The following is a 19,328-nucleotide window of genomic DNA, read 5'->3' as shown; positions in this document are numbered from 1 at the left end:
ACACAATTTTTTTTTTTAAGATTTTTTTTGATGTGGATCATTTTTAAAGTCTTTATTGAATTTGTTACAATATTGCTTCTGTTTTATATTTTGGCTTTTTGGCCTCGAGGCATGTCTCGCGAGGCATGTGGGATCTTAGCTCCCTGATCAGGGATTGAACCCACACCCCCTGGAAGGCGAAGTCTTAACCATTGGACTGCCAGGGAAGTCCCCACAAATATGTTTTGATAGGACTCATTAAAGCCTTAAAAAAAATATATATATATATATATTTAAATTTGAAATTTATGGGACTTCTCTGGTGGTCCAGTGGTCAAGAATCCACCTTCCAATGCAGAGGATGCAGGTTCAATCCTTTGTTGGGCAACTAAGCCTGCCCGCCACACCTACTGAGCCCACATGCTCTGGAGCCTGCGTGCCACAACAAGAGAGCCTGCCTGCTGCAACGAAAGATCCCACATGCTGCAACTAAGACTGGATGCAGCCAAAAAAAAAATAATAATAATATAAAATAAATAGAATAGAAATTTATTCTATGTATATTCTTTTATAGGCCAAATAAATTTCTTTGATTGAAAGTATAAGCAACAATATGAAATAAAGTAAATGCTTAGTTAAAACATTTTGAGATAACTAATAAGGACCTACTATATAGCACAGGGAACTCTACTCAATACTCTATAATGACCTATATGGAAATAGAATCTAAAAAAGAGTAGATATACATATATGTATAACTGATTCACTTTGCTGTACAGCAAAAACTAACACAACATTGTAAATCAACTATACTCAATAAAAATTAATTAAAAAACATTTTGAAGATTATTTACATAGTCATTTGGCATTTTAAAAAATACATGCAAACACATTTTAACTAAAGTGATAACATTGAGCATATAACTGAGTATTTTACTACAATTTGATAATTGATCAGCTGAACTGAAAATTCAGCAAATGATTCATTTAAAAGCAATTCAGAGAGTCGCCATAGCCAGGTGTTGTCTGGGTCTCTCTGGCTACTGAAATCTCAAGATTGTCTTGGGCCCCCTTTGCAAGTTTTGAAGGATTAGCCAATCAATACTTATTAGGTACTCAATACTTTCTAAGCAGGTCACACTGTTTTGAACTGGTTCACCTGCCTTTCAGTGCCCTTAGAAGTTGATCCTTGTGTCTGAGTAACCTGCAGTCTGGAGTTTATCTCTGCTCTGCTTGGACATAGGGATGGGCAATTACAGGACACACGTGAAGTCCTGCCTACACCTCATTTCAGCTGTTTTGACTACCTGCTGAATCTCTGATTTAGTGGAAAACCTCTTAGCTCTGTTGGAAAACAGATCAGCTCAAAGCAAATTGACCTATTATTATTTTAAGAAGCCTCACGTCATTTTTGAGCAACTACAATCCACAGCTACAAACAGATGTGTCCTATCCTGAGAGGTGATTGGTTGGCCAAAGGAAGAAGCAGTACTTTGGGTATTTTTCTCAGGAAGAGGAGAGCACAGTTCTGGGAAAGTCAATCATAGGAAATTGTGCAGCATCAGTGCAAACTCTGACCCTGAGAACCTTTCTTGTTAGTTTGCTGTTGTCCAAGTTTGGACCCATTTGAAGTCCTGGCTGGCATCTACATGCTCTTTTTCAACAACCCACATTTTGTTGAAAGTGGAACCAATGTTTAGGAAGACTGGTGGTTCATTCTCTAGTGGCAGATTTTTTCTGTATTCCACGTTCCCCCTTTAAGTGTAATTTCCTAGAAGAGAACTTTATTCTTAACTAGTACTAATTACTTTTAAAATAGCCTGAAGCAGGGCTTCCCTGATGGTGCAGTGGTTGAGAGTCCGCCTGCCGATGCAGGGGACACCGGTTCGTGCCCCGGTCCGGGAAGATCCCACATACCGCGGAGCGGCTGGGCCCGTGAGCCATGGCCACTGGGCCTGCACGTCCGGAACCTGTGCTCCGCAACGGGAGAGGCCACGACAGTGAGAGGCCCGTGTACTGCAAAAAAAAAAAAAAAAAAAATCCTGAAGCTTCCAAAAACTTTCTTCCTCTAATTGTTTCAGCTGTTTTCACAGATGCCATTTTGTTCTTAAGATTAGGCAACACTTCATGTGAATCTGGTTACTTTCATAATTATGACATCATTACATTCAAGATTTAAGTGGGTTGTAAAATATTATAGCTAGTCAGTAACTAAGGACACCTAGAAGCAAGGTCATCTTAATTAAGAAGGACAACAAAAAGAGGCACAGGGTATTAACTGAGAAATAGAGAAGTCAGACAGATGGACTTCAAAATGTCAGGTTTATTGTTGGTAAGTTTGGGTTTGGACAGAGCATCTTAGATGTGTGCCCATAATGGACTTGCTACTATGTCACCCCTGATTAGATCGGCCCACGCTGCCACTGGCAATAGCCAGACAACCTCTGGGCTTCCCTTCGGGTAACTACTTGGCACAGAGCAGGCCAGGAAGCCTGTGCCACTTGTGCTGTTTCTTCTGTGGAGCCCAACTCCAGGATACAATGTCCGTGGTCCGTGGAGCTGTGTAACCCGGCAGCCCTGCATGTGTCCTGTGGATAAGTTGGGATTTGCTGTCTTGCACCAGTGAGGTCAGAAAGGGGAGGAAAGAGAGCGAAGCCTTAATGCTTTTGCCACAACTTGGATTCTCCCGTGTGTCAAATAACCCACTCCTGCTTGGGAGGGAGTGTTACTCTGGCAGAAGTCCCTTCCCTTCCCACCAAAAAAAAAAAAAAAATCAAGGAGGGAATGCATAAGAGAAGTAAGTAAAAGAGCATAAAGATCCAAATAAATGACTTATGTAGATTATAATTAAACCGTGGGTAATTATTAGTCAAATCCATTTTACCTGCCTTTGCCAATCAAGGTCATTTTAAGACTTGCACATCCTCCAAGCAGCAGGCAGCTGAAGCAATAAGATGTTTGCCCAAGTTATTTTCCAGGTACTTGGAGTCAGCTATGTCTAGTTGGAGATGAGCTGGATAGGACAAAGCTGAAGTGGTTAACACTGGTTAGGACCACCAACCCTCCAACTGGGCATGTGTGAGTGTCCAGTCAGTGACGTTTCGATGTCAGAGGGCCAAAAACTCCACCCTCAGACCATGTTAAGCACCTCCAGTTTTGAATGTGCAGAGGCCTTCATAGAACGATGACGACTACCACACCTTTTCCCAAGCACTTTCCTCATGCTCCCCACGTTCCTTGCCCCTCAGACCATCCTGCTTCTTTATTCTTTATCTCCCAAATACCCCAAGGCCTTTGCACCCCAAAGGGGGAGGATGGTCTGAGACTTGTTCTCCCATCTCCTCACTTGACTGCCTTGTGAATAAACCTTCTCTTTGCTGCAAAACTTGGCAACTCAGTGTTTTGGCTTGCTGAGTGTCAGGCAAAATGAACCTGGTTCAGTAACAATAGTAATAATTTCCCTAGCTCTGCTTCCTCCCTCCCTCCCTCCCTCCCTCCTTTTCTTCCCTTCTTCTTTCTTTATCTTCATCTATTCAGCCATTCATTTAATAAAATTAAAGATATAATTCACATCAAAGAGCAAAATTTTGAAGTAGACTGTAAATACTCTTTTTGGGCAAATGTTGGCCACCTCTAACAGAGAGGACCAATGGTGAAGTATAAAGTTCACTGATTTAAGAATCAGGTTCTGTCAAAATCCTTGCCTCGTGGTGGGCTCTGGATTTCTCTGTGCCCTCATCTAAAAATGAGAAATTATTGGAAGAAATAATCTCAACTCTTACTCCCAGCTCTAAATATCTGTGATTATTATTCATGTATTCTCATCAAGTTTCAACATAGTTTGAGTCCATCGGTAAAATAACACAGCCACCTTATCTCTTGTATAGAGTTACTGAACAGGTCAAATTAGTTAATACAAACGAAAGTGATTTATTGAGCCATAGAGCACAATGTAATTGGAAGGTAGACCAACAACCTCTTTTAAAAAATTCAGACTAAACTAAAATGATTGTTTTAGGCTCATATAACATAGGCAGCAAAAGTAGGCATTGAATCCAGATTTCAAAATCTTTCATGAAAAAGACCAACCTTGAATATAATAAGAATTTATATCCCATTTAACTTCATCATGAAATCAGAATTTATCAGAACAGACCAGCACCACAAAAATTTAATTATTGATCAGGATGTATATAAATACCAAATGCATTCTAGAATTTCCATGACACCAAGCACGGTTCTTCTCTTGTGTCCAGGGAGTTCAGTCTTGGAACAGCTCATTTATCAGCAAATGTATGTTGGGCAGCCTTGTGTTCCACACACTGAGGTTCTACGGACGTTGGGGCGAGACAGAATAGATGGTCCCTGCCCTGTAGGAGCTCCTGTTACATTCCAGGGGGAGGGAAGTGGACACCACGCAAATAAGTACCTAAGCAAGAACGTATCAGAGCGTGAAAGCTGTTACAAAGAAAATAAAACGGGATAAGGGGATTGCCTGTGTTTTGGAAAGTGGGGGCAGCTTTAGTCTGGGAAGCCAAGGGAGGCCTCTCTGAGGAGGGGACGTCTATCTAACACGATCCCTGAGAGCAGAGCCCAGTGCAAAATGGAAAGGTGAGGCCCCTCAGTTCAAAAATGAAGAATTTCAAGATGCTAACAGCGGAGCATTAAACCAATACGGGGCCACAGGGATGGGGGGGTGCAGGACTCATGCGCAAGAAGCAAGCCCTGCCTGAAAGATGGAATAGCAAGTGCAAGGGTAGGAACAAACCCTGCACGTTTGAGGAACTGAAAATAGGCGCATGTGGCGGAGGGCAGCGAGAGGAAGGGGAAGTAGGATGCTAAGAGGCAGAAAGTGCGGATCATGTAGTATGGCAGGGTCAGACATGAACAATTATTTTTAATAACAGGATCACTGTGGAGGATTTACAAAGGGCAATGATATGGTCTGATTGACTGGTTTTAACAGACCCCTGTGGCCACTGTGAAGGACCGATTATGGGACAGTCAGGTGGGAGGGGAACCAGGGGGGAGGGAGTTTCCATCACCCGGACAGATGGCCACACAAGGGTGGCTCCTTGGGTGGAGTGAGAAGTGGTCAAACTTGGGACTTATTTTGGAGGCAGGACTGGATTGTGATTTGAGGGAAGGAGCAGAATCACTGGGGACTGCTGGGGTTGTGATGCTCTAAGGGTGTCCAGCGATGCCCTGCCCTGGATGAGAAAGCCTGGGGCGTGTAGCCCTCCCTCACTTCCCACGACTCCTGATCTGCAGCCTGGATTTCACTCTCTCTGCCAGTGGGAAGTTTTGCTGTTAAACGCATCACGGAGCTACTGATCACCAAATCCACGGCTTACTTTTTGTCCTCTTTCTTGTCCTCCACGTGGCATTTGGCACAGTTGACTAGCAACTACTATTTTTTTTTTTTTTATAAATTTATTTATTTTTGGCTATGTTGGATCTTCGTTGCTGTGCACGGGCTTCTCATTGCGGTGGCTTCTCTTGTTGCAGAGCATGGGCTCTAGGTGCATGGGCTTCAATAGTGGTGGCTCGCGGGCTCCAGAGCGCAGGCTCAGTAGTTGTGGCTCACGGGCCCAGCTGCTCTGCAGCATGTGGGATCCTCCCGGATCAGGGCTCGAACCCATGTCCCCTGCGTTGGCAGGCGGATTCTTAACCACTGCACCACCAGGGAAGTCCTGCAACTATTTTTTAAAGCAGCTGGTCTTTGGTATTACTGAACCATTCTCTCTGGGTTCTCCTCTTATTCCTCAGACTGTTCCTTTTATTTGTAGCAGGATGGGGTCCACCTTCCCCTTCATTCTTTTAATTCCACCTAGTCTCACTGGGTTCTCCATCTTCTAAATCTCCTTTATCTCATCCATCCCAACCCCTCCGCAGGAAGAGTGTCTTTTAGGATAATAACAAACCGCAATTATGCTGTGAGAGGCAATGTATACTGCTTCCCCCGCAAGGGTGTGATGACACAGGCAGGTGGGAAGAGATCCCTGGGGTGAACCAAGCCAGGACCCCAGAGAAATGGAGAAGAGGCACATGTAAGGGAGACCAAGGGCACGTGACAGGGATGCAGCACTGACCAGAAGTGATCTGAGAAGAGTGGTTGACACGTTACATGAACCTCTGGGTCCAGGCACATTTCTTTTTTTTAAAAATAATTCTACAGCATTTCTATTTATTGATTGGCTGTGTTGGGTCTTCGTTTCTGTGCGAGGGCTTTCTCTAGTTGCGGCGAGTGGGGGCCACTCTTCATCGCGGTGCGCGGGCCTCTCACTATCGCGGCCTCTCTTGTTGCGGAGCACAGGCTCCAGACGCGCAGGCTCAGTAGTTGTGGCTCACGGGCCCAGTTGCTCCGCGGCATGTGGGATCTTCCCAGACCAGTGCTCAAACCCATGTCCCCTGCACCGGCAGGCAGACTCTCAACCACTGCGCCACCAGGGAAGCCCCAGGCACATTTCTGACTAGTTGCAGGTAAGTGTGAGCTGAGCCAGTTTGCCCAACCATCCTGCTGTAGATCCCCATGGCTGCGTTCCGTATTCTTTCACAGTATTTGCAGAGTGCTGGCTGTGTGTCAGGCACTTCATCAGACATTAGACACCTGCTCGGTCTTTTTCCTGACCTTCTTCCTCTGTCCCAGCCTTAGATGTTTATATTCCCCAGGATTCTCTTCTTGGGGAAAATGCCAAGCCACCCTCTTTGGCTGATGTGACCTGGAACCTCAGACACTCATAGCCGGTCTTCTACTGGCTGCCTCTCGGACTGCATGGCCCACAGGGATTTCAGACTCAACAGTTCCTAATCCAGCTTTTTCTCCTCAAGCTTGCCTTACCATGGGATCCCAGTCACCAGATCCAGACATTTGGGAATTATCCCAGACTTCTCTCTCTTCTTCAGTCCAGGGGCCAACCCAAGCATACTGCCAGACGATGTGTTGAATCTGGGCTCATGGAATGTCAAGACCCATGTGAGTTAATGGCTCGAGAAGCTTTATTATTATTGATAAGCTAAAGCACGTAGAAGTCAACAGACCGTCAGAGCAAACAAGCAAAATTATATATAACTGCAAATCAAGTTTTTCTTTAAATTCTGGCTACATTATTATGACCCTGGCAAATGTGTTTTAATTTGGTTCTTGATCTCCATGGCAACAGGATAGGTAAAATACCATACGTATTTGATGACAACTGTAGCCTATACCAATGATCTGTGGAGGAATAAGTCATTCTATCAGTTGGATAGTACATTTCAGCCTCACTTTCTGATCCATAACTGCCTAAGTAGTTGCAAGTCCAAATTAAATAATAAAATATGAACAGGAGCATATAAATAATAGAATATATCACCTGGCTTGTTGGGTTTTTCTGAGCAAACTGGACTTTTTTGTTTAAGGTCGTTTACTTTTTTTTAATTTTTTGGCTGCGTTGGGTCTTCGTTGCTGTGCGTGGGCTTTCTCTAGTTGCAGCGAGCGGGGGCTACTCTTTGTTGTGGTGCACGGGCTTCTCGTTGCAGTGGCTTCTCTTGTTGTGGAGCACAGGCTCTAGGGCGAGTGGGCTTCAGTAGTTGTGGCACACGAGCTTAGTTGCTCCACGGCATGTGGGATCTTCCTGGATCAGGGATCAAACCCATGTCCCCTGCATTGGCAGGCAGATTCTTAACCATTGCGCCACCAGGGAAGTCCAAACTAGACTTTTTCTACATGGAAAAAAAGAATTCTTCATGGGTACTGACTGCAAATTTTTAGAAGAAGGCAACACACCTAAAATATTAAAATGGGCAAAGAAATTATACACGTATCTTGTAGATAGATCAGGAGCCCTTACGAATGCTCTTTGGGTTATTGCCAGATTTTTACCCAAAAGGAGGCAACAGACTTGCCAGGATGAATTATCCTTACTTGAGTATTGAAGGAAATTGTGACTCTGGAAGGCAAAAAAACTAGGGAACATTTTGGGTTATTTGTAAATTCATTAAAAAGTAGAATAAATAAAACAAAAGTAAAAGAAACTATCCTGGAATTATTCTAAAGTAGGTGACGTAAAATACCATGTGCGTTTTCCTGAAATGTGTCCTTCATCATTTTAATTTTTGAACCTTCTGTGGGTAGAATGTTCTTTCTTCAAATTAGAATTAATTTTAAAACTCTTTCAGGAGCATGGATACAATCCTGCATAATAATAATAGCACATTGCAGAATAGGAACTCAAGCAACTAACAAAACAGAATTTGTAAAGCATCAGAATTTTAAAAATGCCAGATCACAACAAAGATCCTTTAAAATTTACTTAAATATTTAAAATGATTGTACTGAGAGCTGTTGTCTCTTGACAACATAAATATGTTGTCAAGTTCTACTTTAGAGTTTTAAATTCAGTTTGCTTATCTTAAATTGTTTTATTTTAAAAGATACCATTTGATTATTAATAAAGTATATGTATACATATGTATAAGACACATACATATATGAAACAAAGTAAACCCTTTTTGTAGTACTTGGTGGCTGCACATGCTTTGGGGTTCATTTTTTACTAACAATGTCAGGCTTCATCCCCTACAGCTGGTCACTGCATTCTATCCATTTTATCTCATTCATTCACTCAAAAAGTATCTAGGCTGTATACAATTCTTCATAGCAGCTTTGTTCATAATAACCCCACACTGGAAACTACCCCCATGTCCTTCAGTGGGTTCAGTGGGTTGAACAAACACTGGTACATCCATGGAATACTACTCAGCAAGAAAAAGGAGTGAAATATTGATACACACAACTTAGATGAGTCACAAGCAAATTATGCTGAGTGAAAAAAGCCAATCCCCAAAGGATCCATGATACATGATTCCATTTATGTAACATTCATGAAATACCATAATTATAGAGATGAAGAACAGATTAGTAGTTTTCAGGGGTTAGGGATGGCAGATGGATGTGGCTATCAAGAGGTAACATGATGGCTTGAGCATGTTGATTATGGTGGCGATGCTACACATACACACGAGTGTGTGTATAACTGATGAGATCTGAAAACACTGTGATTATATTAATGACAATTTCTTGGTTTTGATATTTTACTATAATTGTATAAGATGTGAACATTGCAGGAGGCTGGGTGAAGTGTACATGGGGTTTCCCTATACATTTCCTTGTAACCTCCTGGGAATCTATAATTATTTCAAAATTAAAAATTAAAAAAAAAATCTCAGATTTGTCTGCACTGTCCTGGGCATTGTCCTCCTTTTTGATTTCCTTTACAATATTTGTCCCCTCTTTTGCATCTCTATTGATGCCCTGTTTTAGATCCCCTAAGAGCAGGGATTGTTGTTTTATGGTCTAATGAATCTCCAGTGCCTAGAACGGTGTTTGGCAGAGAGAGAGAGAGAGAGAGAGAGAGGCAGGCAGTGTGCGTGTGAAATGAACAGAATTGCTTAACATCCTTACATGTCCTGAACCCAGTCTATTTCTCCACACTATCTCCCTCTGCTGCCTTCCCTATACTTAGTGCTCCAGCTGTCCTAATCTGCTAACAGTTGCATGAATACATCCTGGTTAGTTTTCTCTCCATGCTAGACATTGCCCCTTCCAGGTCTTTCTCCCACTTATTATTTATCCTTCAGTGTTCAGATCAAGAAGCATTTACTCAATCCCATTCTCTGTGCATTCTTGAGCATGCCCTCCTGTATCACACCATTCTACTTGTGTATATACCTCTATTACTTCACTTACCTCCTTTAATTCAGTAGTTTATTTACCTATTGAATCAGTCAGGGTTTGTACAGGAAACAGAAGGCACACTCAGATGAAATCATGAAACTAACTTTATGAAGGGACTATTCACAGAAGTGGGCAGAGGTAAGGAAATTGATTATTGGCTAAGGGAGCCCTGCAAATGCTGGAGGCTTGGAGGAGAGAATTACAATCACAGAGCAATGGCCAGAGCTTCAAGCCAAAACAATGCCTCCCATTGGCTGAACTCAACCAGAAGCCACAGAGCAAGACAGCCCCAGAGATGCAGCTCATAGAGATCAATCCTTGAGGCGTGGAGCAAGGCAGAGAGAGGGCGAGAATGGATCTGGGGGAGACAGTGGCAAATAGAGACCAAGTGACACATGTTTCTCTCCCCATTAGATGGAAGGTTCCTGAGGGCAGGACCATTTCTCATTCGTTCTTGTAGTCCCAGCACCTAGCACAGGGCTTGACCCAGGATAATCATCCAATAAATCCTCGTGGAAGTGAATTACAGTGTTAGGGCATATACTATATTTAACTTAATATTTATAGGAAAGTAGGCGGGAAGGCAGGCAAGCTGTTTACAATCTATCTTTGGCCCATTTTAATTTGCTTTCACAAGGAACTGTTTTTATACATTTCTTGATATCATATCTAACTTAGATGACAACAGCACAACCAAGACAGAATCCACTGGAAAGGCTAATTTTGGTCATCTTGCTTTGCTGAATTCAGTCTAATAGCTCCAAAAGCAACACGAACCTGGAAATAGTTGTATCCACATGGGGCTATCAGCATAAGACACAGGGCGTGAGACACACAAAATATTTCAGTTAGGGATGCCTGTCTACTAATTGTACAACATCATCTCCAGATCCTGGCCCCCAGCAGGCAATGAATAAACGCTTGCTAACTGTCTAGAGTCAGGCAAGCCATGTAGATTTTTGAGGCATGAAAGAATCCAGATACTCTATCTAATGATATACATCAGGCCATTGGGTAGGGTGACCAACCAACCTGTTTTGCCTGGGACTGTCCTGGTTTTAGCACTGAAATCCTTCAGCCTGAGAAATCTTCTGTCTCAGGTCAGCTGGGACAGTTGGTCACCCTACAATTAGGGTTAATTAAAAAATATAGATTTAGGGGGCGGGGCCGCGGCGGGCACCGGAAGCGGCCGAGCGACAAGGGGACGTCGCGTCGCCGGGTCTCAAGCAGCTGCCTCGGAGCCGCCGGACGGACCACCTGCCCCGCCATGGCTGAGAGTGACTGGCCCAAAAAGGGCCCCATGGCCGCCCAGGCCAAGGCCAAGTCCTCCTCTCTAGCAGCTCAGAGAGCAGGAGAATATGTGGAGGCTTCCAAGAAATGGGCCGCCGGCCAGAACAAACAGCATTGGATCACCAAGAACACAGCCAAGCTGGACCTGGGGACTGAGGAGCTGCATCAGGACCGGGTGAGCCTGGAGGTGGGCAAGGTGATCCCGCAGGGCCGGCAGAGCAAAGGTCTGACGCAGAAGGCCCTGGTGACGAAAATCAACGAAAAGCCACAGGTCGTCGCTGACCGTGAGAGGGGCCGGGCCATTTCTAACAACCAGGTTCTGGGCAAAATCCAGAGAGCCATCGGCCTTAAGCTCCGGGGGAAAGACATTGGGAAGCCGATCGAGAAGGGGCTGAGGGCGAAATGAACACAAAGCTTCGAAATCAGCGCGTTCCAGCTGATCTTGTCTGGCTGGTTCCGCGTGACCACCAGCGCCAGCGTGGGTCTCTTCACGCGGCCACGCGGAACACGGGGCGGTAGCCCTGCCCAGGAGCCCCCTCTACCCCTACCTGCTGTCAGACTAACAAACAAAACCTTGCAAAGTGTTTGCTTCTCCTGATTATTTTCCTCCCTGTCCTCGTCCCTCACGTGGGGTGCGGAACGCTGCCTTCCTCTCCCCTGGGGTCTGCCCCGTCACCGGGGTGGCTCCAGGGAGCTCGGAGGGGGACCACCTCGCACAGGGTGGGCAGCCACCGTCTGGGAGAGGAGCTGCGTCTCCAGCCCGGCTCGTAGAGAAGCTAATAAACATTTGTTTCCCTTCCAAAAAAATATATATATAGATAGATAGATAGATTCCTCACGATATAGCTTCATTGAGGCATTATTCAGAGGTGCTAAAGCTATTCTAGCTCTTTGACAGTTATCTTGAGTTTTGTAAAACTTAGAATCTTCTTTGACTGGGATCTGGTAACTTTGCTGATGAATCAATTAAGAAGTCCTAAGAAAAACCCTCCACTGACAGTATTTTCTTAACCCCAAACCTTACAAACATACTTAATCTAATTGGTTCCTCAGGTGTAAAATCAAAATGTACTCTAGCATATTTACAGAAATAACAAGCCTCTCTTTCCACCAATTTCCTCAGGTTTCTGGATATATTTCCGAACACCTTGCCAGCCTTGTCTGTAAACTGCAAGTCTCTTCTGATATTCTACGGGAGGAGTATGCACCCACAGCTATCGTACCAGTGGCCATTTCTAACTTTTGTATTTATATGCCAAGTGAGAAAGCAGTTGAGAACTAGTTAAGGCTTTTTGCAACAAGTCTTTATCCTCAAACTTTTGGCTGAACTGTGGAAACTCAGTATTGCAATAAAACTGCCTGGTTCTGGAACCAGATACACTCCTTTTATTAGTGAGAAACATCATATAGATACTGATTTATGTTCTATATGGAAGTACAGGAAAGATTTAGCCTGTGTATAGTATTTATAATTTATGAGAGATTTTTAGAAAAAAAATTGGCAAATGGATTGCCTTGAATCTTGGTGGGAAAGGCTAAAGCTACTGAAGTAAATTAAAAACAAAAATCCAACTGCTGTATATACAGTAACAACAAGTGATAGTTTGCAAATAAGAGGAATAGTTACCCCATTCCAGTCACCAAAATTAAGATTTGCCTCTGTGATGTGACACTAAGGGAAATATTTCATTAATACTTTAATTAAATTATTTATTAAATTAAAGTCAATTTAGATCAGCAGTCCCCAACCTTTTTGGCAACAGGGACCGGCTTCGTGGAAGACAATTCTTCCACGGACCGGGGTGTGGGGAGGATAGTTCAGGCCGTAATGCAAGCGATGGGGAGTGGCAGGTGAAGCTTCGCTCACTTGTCTGTCACTCACCTCCTTTTGTGCTGCCCGGTTCCCAGCAGGCCGCGGACCGGTACCAGTCTGCTGTGGCCCGGGGGTTGGGGACCCCTGATTTAAATCATTATTAATTTTTATAATTGTGACAATATGACAATTCCATGATAGTGACAAAAATGTCACTGACATTTTTGGTGCTAAAAATAAATCCTTTAAATAGTTTTGGGGGGTATACTTTATTTTATTTATTTATTTGCGGTACGCGGGCCTCTCACTGTTGTGGCCTCTCCTGTTGCGGAGCGCAGGCTCCAGACGCGCAGGCTCAGCGGCCGTGGCTCACAGGCCCAGCCGCTCCGCGGCATGTGGGATCTTCCCGGACTGGGGCACGAAGCCGTGTCCCCTGCATCGGCAGGCGGACTCTCAACCACTGCGCCACCAGGCAAGCCCCTTGGGCGGTATACTTTAAATGAAGGAATTGTGTGATATGTGAGTTATATCCTTTTTTCTTCCAGTTTTGTTGAGATATAATTGACATACAGCACTGTATAGTTTAAAGTACAGCATAATGATTTGTCTTACATCCATCACTACCACAAGAAGTAATGATTACCACGAGAAGTTTAGTGGAAATCTATCATCTCATATAGACACGAAATTAAAGAAACAGAAAAAAATTTTTTCTTGTGATGAAAACTCTTAGGATTTACTCTCTTAATAACTTTCATACATAACATGCTGCAGTATTAGTTATATTTATCATGTTGTACATCACATCCCCAGTACTTATTTACCTTGTAACTGGAAGTCTGTACCTTTTGACCACCTTCATCCAATTCAGCCTCTGGTAACCACAAATCTGATCTCTTTTTCTATGAGTTTGTTTGTTTGTTTTTTTGGAAGTATTGACATAATTGACCTGCAACACTATGTTATTTCCTAGTGTACAACCTAGTGATTTGATATTTCTGTACATTATAAAATGATCACCACATCATTTAAATAATTTGAAAAATCAACTATTTCTAAAGCTTTAAAAAAATTTACTTAAGCATCTGAAGTCACCATCACCTGAGAAAACTACAAATAATGAGAGTTACCTTAATTGAACATCTTACACTGTGTCAGGCACCGTTAGACATTTTACACAGAATCTCATTTAATCCTTTCAACCCTGTTATATGAGTATTACCAACTCCACCTCACAGTTTAATAAAACGAGGATCAGAGAAGTTAAGTAATTTGCCCAATGTCACAAAACTGTTAAGGCAGAGAACTAAAATTCTATCTAAACCAGATCTTTTTGTTCTCTCCACTATATCACACAATTCCCTTAAAAACAAAACCAAAATCACTTAGAAGTGTGTAAAAATACTATTCCAGTGACTATATTATTTTTCTTCTCTCTATATAATTTTCATTGTATGTTGCTAATTAAGAGTGAAGTTAAATAAGAAACCTTATATAGCATTATAAGATCTATACTGATGCTTTTTGTGTATTGTAGAAGTATTCGTACCTTGAATGCTTGCTGAATGGTACTGGCTAATTCTACTCATTTACTAATTTGCTCATATATTTCCATTTCTGAAAATGTTGCCGAAAGCTGTTAAAAGGGAACAATGGGCATATTTTTAAAGTTTAGTAAATCAAAACAACATGGGCACATGCTAAAGATTAATTTGGGATCATTTACATATATGGCATTCTAAAACAAAAAAAGAGGAGGTACTGTTTTTTTGAGTGCAGAAAAAGGAATGCAACCTATTTCTTGCAAGGGCATAGGAGCGGGTCTCATATTCTCACACATGGCTTTGTTTTCAAATTCTTGAAAGTGCAGAAATTCTTTTAATTTAAAGGTGAGCCCATGGAAAATCTGGAACAGCTGTAGAAAACCGTAGAGGAACGCAGTGCCACAGCCACTTTTCCAGTTTGTGACACCACCCCAGGGAGATCTGACCCTCTGCTCAGCACTGTTCTAAATTATCAAAGAGGCACCCCCGTCCCCATTGCTACAAACAAGATGCTTCCATGGAATTGATAGTCTCATTAACTGCTCCTGCCTAAAGGTTGTAAAGTGCAGAGAGGAACTCAGATAACCCTTTAGACACGAGAGAGAGACTCCAGGCTGTCCAAGGAAGAAGGCTCAGAGCGGGTCTAAACACAGCCTACTAGATAGTAAGTCTTGGGAAACAGCCATATCTCAATCCACTCTCCCAGGGACCTGGCAGAACATCACCACGACTTTCTGCAAGGTCATGCAAAGTTTAAGTGATTTTTACTATCCCACATTCCGATGTGTCCTTCTCTGTCGATTCATTTCCCATGGTGGTTCATCATTCTTTATTTATGGCACCTTTATTAGTTAACAACATCTCATCTCTCCTAGTAATTGTGCTGCTGCATATTTTTGGAAGCTTCTGCGGTCACTGTCAGGGACTGAGGGATTTTCATCAATGTTGAAGGGAGAGTTTGAAAATCCTGTTCTCAAATGAGACAGGTAAAAAATGGTCTTATTAGGATTCCTGTTTCCAATGTCCAGAGAAAAGTCCCAGGGAGAGAAAAACAGATAACAGAGCCTTGCATTGTCCACTGGTGAGATTTGTACATTGAAAGTAGGCTAAGCTAGAGTAATCGGCTTAATCTAGCCATAAATAGTGTATGCAGCTCTTCATTTCATTAACATCATTAACCAGGGCCCATCAGGAATGTGGATTGAAATCACTGGGCCCTTTCACGGTTTCCTCTGATGCTGAATTTAGCCACCTGCGTGGAGAATGCCATGAACTGCCTGACACTGATACACAAGTGTCAGAGTGATTCTTCCGCTGTTTTTTTTTTTTTTTTTTTGCCAATAGATTTGTAGGGATGGGTTGTCTCCTAGCATCTACCCCCTCCTCCCGGCTGTTTTGGTAAAGAGAAGAAACGTCCTGGAATAGCCCAGGAGGTGGCCTGAGTTTTGCTGGCAGCCTCTGAAGTAGCCACCACTGTTTGCACGTTCCCCAGGAAAAAGAACAGGGGGTGGCTTTGTTCTGCCCACACCGGAGAGACCCCATATCCACGGGGTTTGCGTGACCAGACAGTGCCTTTCTCTGGCTTTTGGTAAGGAGAGAAATTTCTTCCTCCTAAAGGACATCATGCCTCACCTATCACTCATATGTGGGCACGTGCTGCCCCCTGAAGACGTTCACCAGATGTGCCACTAGCTGGAAATCAGACCTGTTAGCCCAGAGCATTCGTTTCCCCTCCACCCCCAGCCCCACCCACGACCCCCCAACCCCTCTCAACCCCCGGTTGCGGGGGGAACCTAGGAGGCTCCCTGGCCTGTGGAGAACCAGCCGTCTGGGTCTGCAGCGAGCAGTGGCCATCTGGCTCCAGCTAAAATGTTGTCAGGAAGGAATATGGGCCTACTGTGGAAAGAACATCCCATTTTCCGAAAGAAGCTAGGAATATAGAATCTTGCGTGAAATCCCTGACTTTTCAAACTTGGCAAGCTAACTTGGTTAAAAAAGAAAAACAAAGAGACCACTCTGATGGCAGGCCCATGCGTAATATATACAATGCTTTGTGCAAATTAGAAAAAAAGCACCCCTCTGGGCAGATAAAGCAGGGGGAAAAAAAAAAAAAGCAGTCAGTGCATGTGTGCCAAGTAAAAGGTACTTCTGGGCAGTTGTTCCCTGTGCCAGGCGCTGGGTTTAACGAGAGCGTCCTGGCCAGGGTTCAGCCTCCACTTGCCCGCTGGCTGCGTGCTGCGCGAGGTACACCGTGCATAGCTGCAGGCAGCTCTCCTTCAGCCGCCAAGTCAGTCTCTACAAGCCAGATTCTGTCCCTGGGCCTCCGCGGGGGGCGGGCAGATTCACAAACTCTGGGTGATGGAGGAGGGAGCAAGTGAGCCAGGAAGCCAACAGAAATTGCAGGCCTATACTTGCTAAGGAGCCATAAAATTTTAAAATAGTTTTTCTACACTGTGTCCCAAACTTGCTCTCAGTGGTCCTGGGGGGGTGAACGGTGAATCAGTAGGAGAGTTTATTTTAGACAGCATTTTTCTGAGGTTATTGCGCTCTGTATGTGAAGAGGATGTACTCATTTATCTACTTTGCCTTTCTTAGTACACTTCATCTACAATTATTTTTAACATGTTCCCTCTATTGGTCTAGTATGGATCAGATCCCTTTATAGAAATTATTTCTAACTCTGACAACATCCTGAAAAGATGTTGTTTTACAGATAAAGATACTAAGGCTCAGAGAAGTAATTTTTCTGCCAAAACCAGCTAGGAACTGGCTCTGTTCTGGGCTTCAAACTTAGGTCTATCACTAGGAAGCTATTGCTGCCCTAAGATGATATGATGACTCTGTTACTTCTAACTGAGATTCCAAAGGCTTTAGCTTTTCTCCCTAATGGCACCTAATCAAGATCTGTGTTATTCAAGTACATGATGCATGGAAATCTCCTATTTGGTGCCTTCCCCCTTCTCCTTTTTATTTCTTGATAAATGCAAGAACAGGGACTTCCTTGGAGATCCAGTGGTTAAGACTCTGCGATTCCAATGCCTGGAGTGCGGGTTCGATCCCTGGTCGGGGAACTAGGATCCCACATGCTACATGGCCAAAAAAAAGAAAAAAGCAAGAACAGTTCTTTTACCAAGGAAAGGATGCATCTGTGTAGTGTATAACTTTGAAAATAACAACATCACCAGATGGACATATCCCAGTGAGTGTTGTTCTTTCAAAACACTGGGTTGCTATGGTGATTAGAGACTTATTCCAGCCATACTGTCATCAGTCACCACCTTTCTTCTCTTTTGGAAGAAACTTCAAAGCCAGTTTACAAACCGTTCAGAGAAATTAGGCTCATCATTTCAGTGGCATTGATGGTTTTAAATGTCAAATGATAACATCCAGCTTTTCCAGCCACTCTGTCCATCAGATTTGACTACAAATCACTTGAGGCTATTTCCAAAGCTTAAGTCCAGTCTCAGTGGAGTTAGATTTGCCTCTTGAGAATGTTCCAGAGAATATGCTGGAGGTGTTTAGATTGTATCCAAAAGAGAGCTTCCAAAAATATTCTGAGCCCAGCAGTACCATTGGTTAAGCGTGACTTTTGAAAGGGACACATGCATTGGAGAGTAGACAGATCCTGACAAGCTGATTAAATTAAAGAGTTAGGGTGGTGGGCAATGTATACATTTCAAGTCTAGACTTAGGAGTCAGACAGACAGGATTCAAATCTTCCTTTTACCACTTACTAGCTGTGTAACCTTGCACAGATTACTTAATCTCTTCGTGTCTCAGTTAATGCTTTTGTAAAGTGGAGATAATTAGTGAATATGTAGAAGCTCCTAGAACAGTGGGTGGTACAGAGTAAGTGCTATTTAAGTGTTGGCTATTGTTAAAATCACACATAGCACTTTATAGCATCACCTCGAATTATAAATGTATCAGGCAAGATCCATAACAGGGCAGACATTTTCTATAAGTGTCATCACCAACTGTAGTAATAAAATGTTCTTATGTAGGATAAATAATTTTGTTTGGTTGCTAAAATCAAAGTGGAATTTGCCACGTCTAAAGGTTCTCTATCTAAATACATTGTATTTCAGATATAATCTGTAAAAAACTCGAAGCACTATGCTGTACACCTGAAACTAACACAATATTGTAAATCAACTATACTTCAATAAAAATATATAAATAAATAAATACACTCCATTTCATTTTACATCCAGGAATCCCAAATGAAAATAGAGATGCTTGGTAAGGTATCACAATATCAATAGCTTGAAATACCTGTGGCATACTGACAAAATATTCATCCAACCCATACCTCTGAACCTTTATGACAGGAACATAATCTTTATGCAGTGCAGTCCATCTTTGTGCAGCTTTGGTTGCTGAAAATTCTTCCTGATACAAAATTGAAATCTCTTTCCCTTATCATTCCTTCTCTCTGAAACCCCTTGGAGCCCTGTGGAACAAGTCCTATTTCTTTGGAAGTCATATTCCTCGAGAGAATTTTCTTTTCAGGAGAAACAGCCTTAGTTATTTTAAGCCATTTCTCTTAGGATGTGGTTTTGTATCCCCTCACCCTATTTATCTCACTGCTGTCAACAGGCCTTGATTTCTTCAGTTCCTTTTAAGATGTAAAACCTACAAGTGAGCACAGTCCTCCAGACCATAGAAATGGGTCTCCCTCCTCATTTGGTGAATTGCGCTTTTATGAATGTAGCCTGGGAACACATTCATTTTTATTTTAGTTTAGTCCTTACTTTGACAGCATACTGCACACTAAAGTGCCAAAAGAAAAGAACTGATTACCCAGAATCCTGTATCCTGTGAAGGTGTCCTTCAGGATGAAGGGGGAAATGAAGTTATTCTCAGAGAAACAGAAAATAACTAAGAGAATTTGTCATTAGCAGATCTACACTAAAAGAATGGGCCTAAATAAACTGATTAAAAGACAGATATTGATAGAGTGGATTAAAACTAAATACAGTCT

At 42.8% G+C, this 19,328-nt stretch overlaps 1 protein-coding gene across 2 annotated transcripts; it reads left to right on the top strand.

Annotated features, from left to right (window-relative positions):
* Positions 1–10,964: 10,964 nt before the first annotated feature.
* On the top strand, positions 10,965–11,393 carry LOC114901785 (endothelial differentiation-related factor 1-like). 2 transcript variants are annotated; one of them, XM_029233946.1, is made up of 2 exons: positions 10,965–11,174; positions 11,226–11,393. In XM_029233946.1, exons 1-2 carry the CDS (start codon positions 10,965–10,967, stop codon positions 11,391–11,393), a joined length of 378 nt encoding a protein of 125 aa, XP_029089779.1. The 2 variants fall into 2 exon arrangements, with proteins under 2 accessions (XP_029089779.1, XP_029089771.1); XM_029233938.1 differs by having other exon boundaries at positions 10,965–11,393.
* Positions 11,394–19,328: the final 7,935 nt, after the last annotated feature.

This window comes from Monodon monoceros, unplaced genomic scaffold, assembly GCF_005190385.1.
Source record: "Monodon monoceros isolate NGI ecotype Baffin Bay Population unplaced genomic scaffold, NGI_Narwhal_1 Super_Scaffold_1, whole genome shotgun sequence".
NCBI classification, from domain to species: Eukaryota; Metazoa; Chordata; class Mammalia; order Artiodactyla; family Monodontidae; genus Monodon; species Monodon monoceros.
Note: the sequence above shows the minus strand (reverse complement) of the source record. Positions and strands in the feature narration are given on the sequence as shown.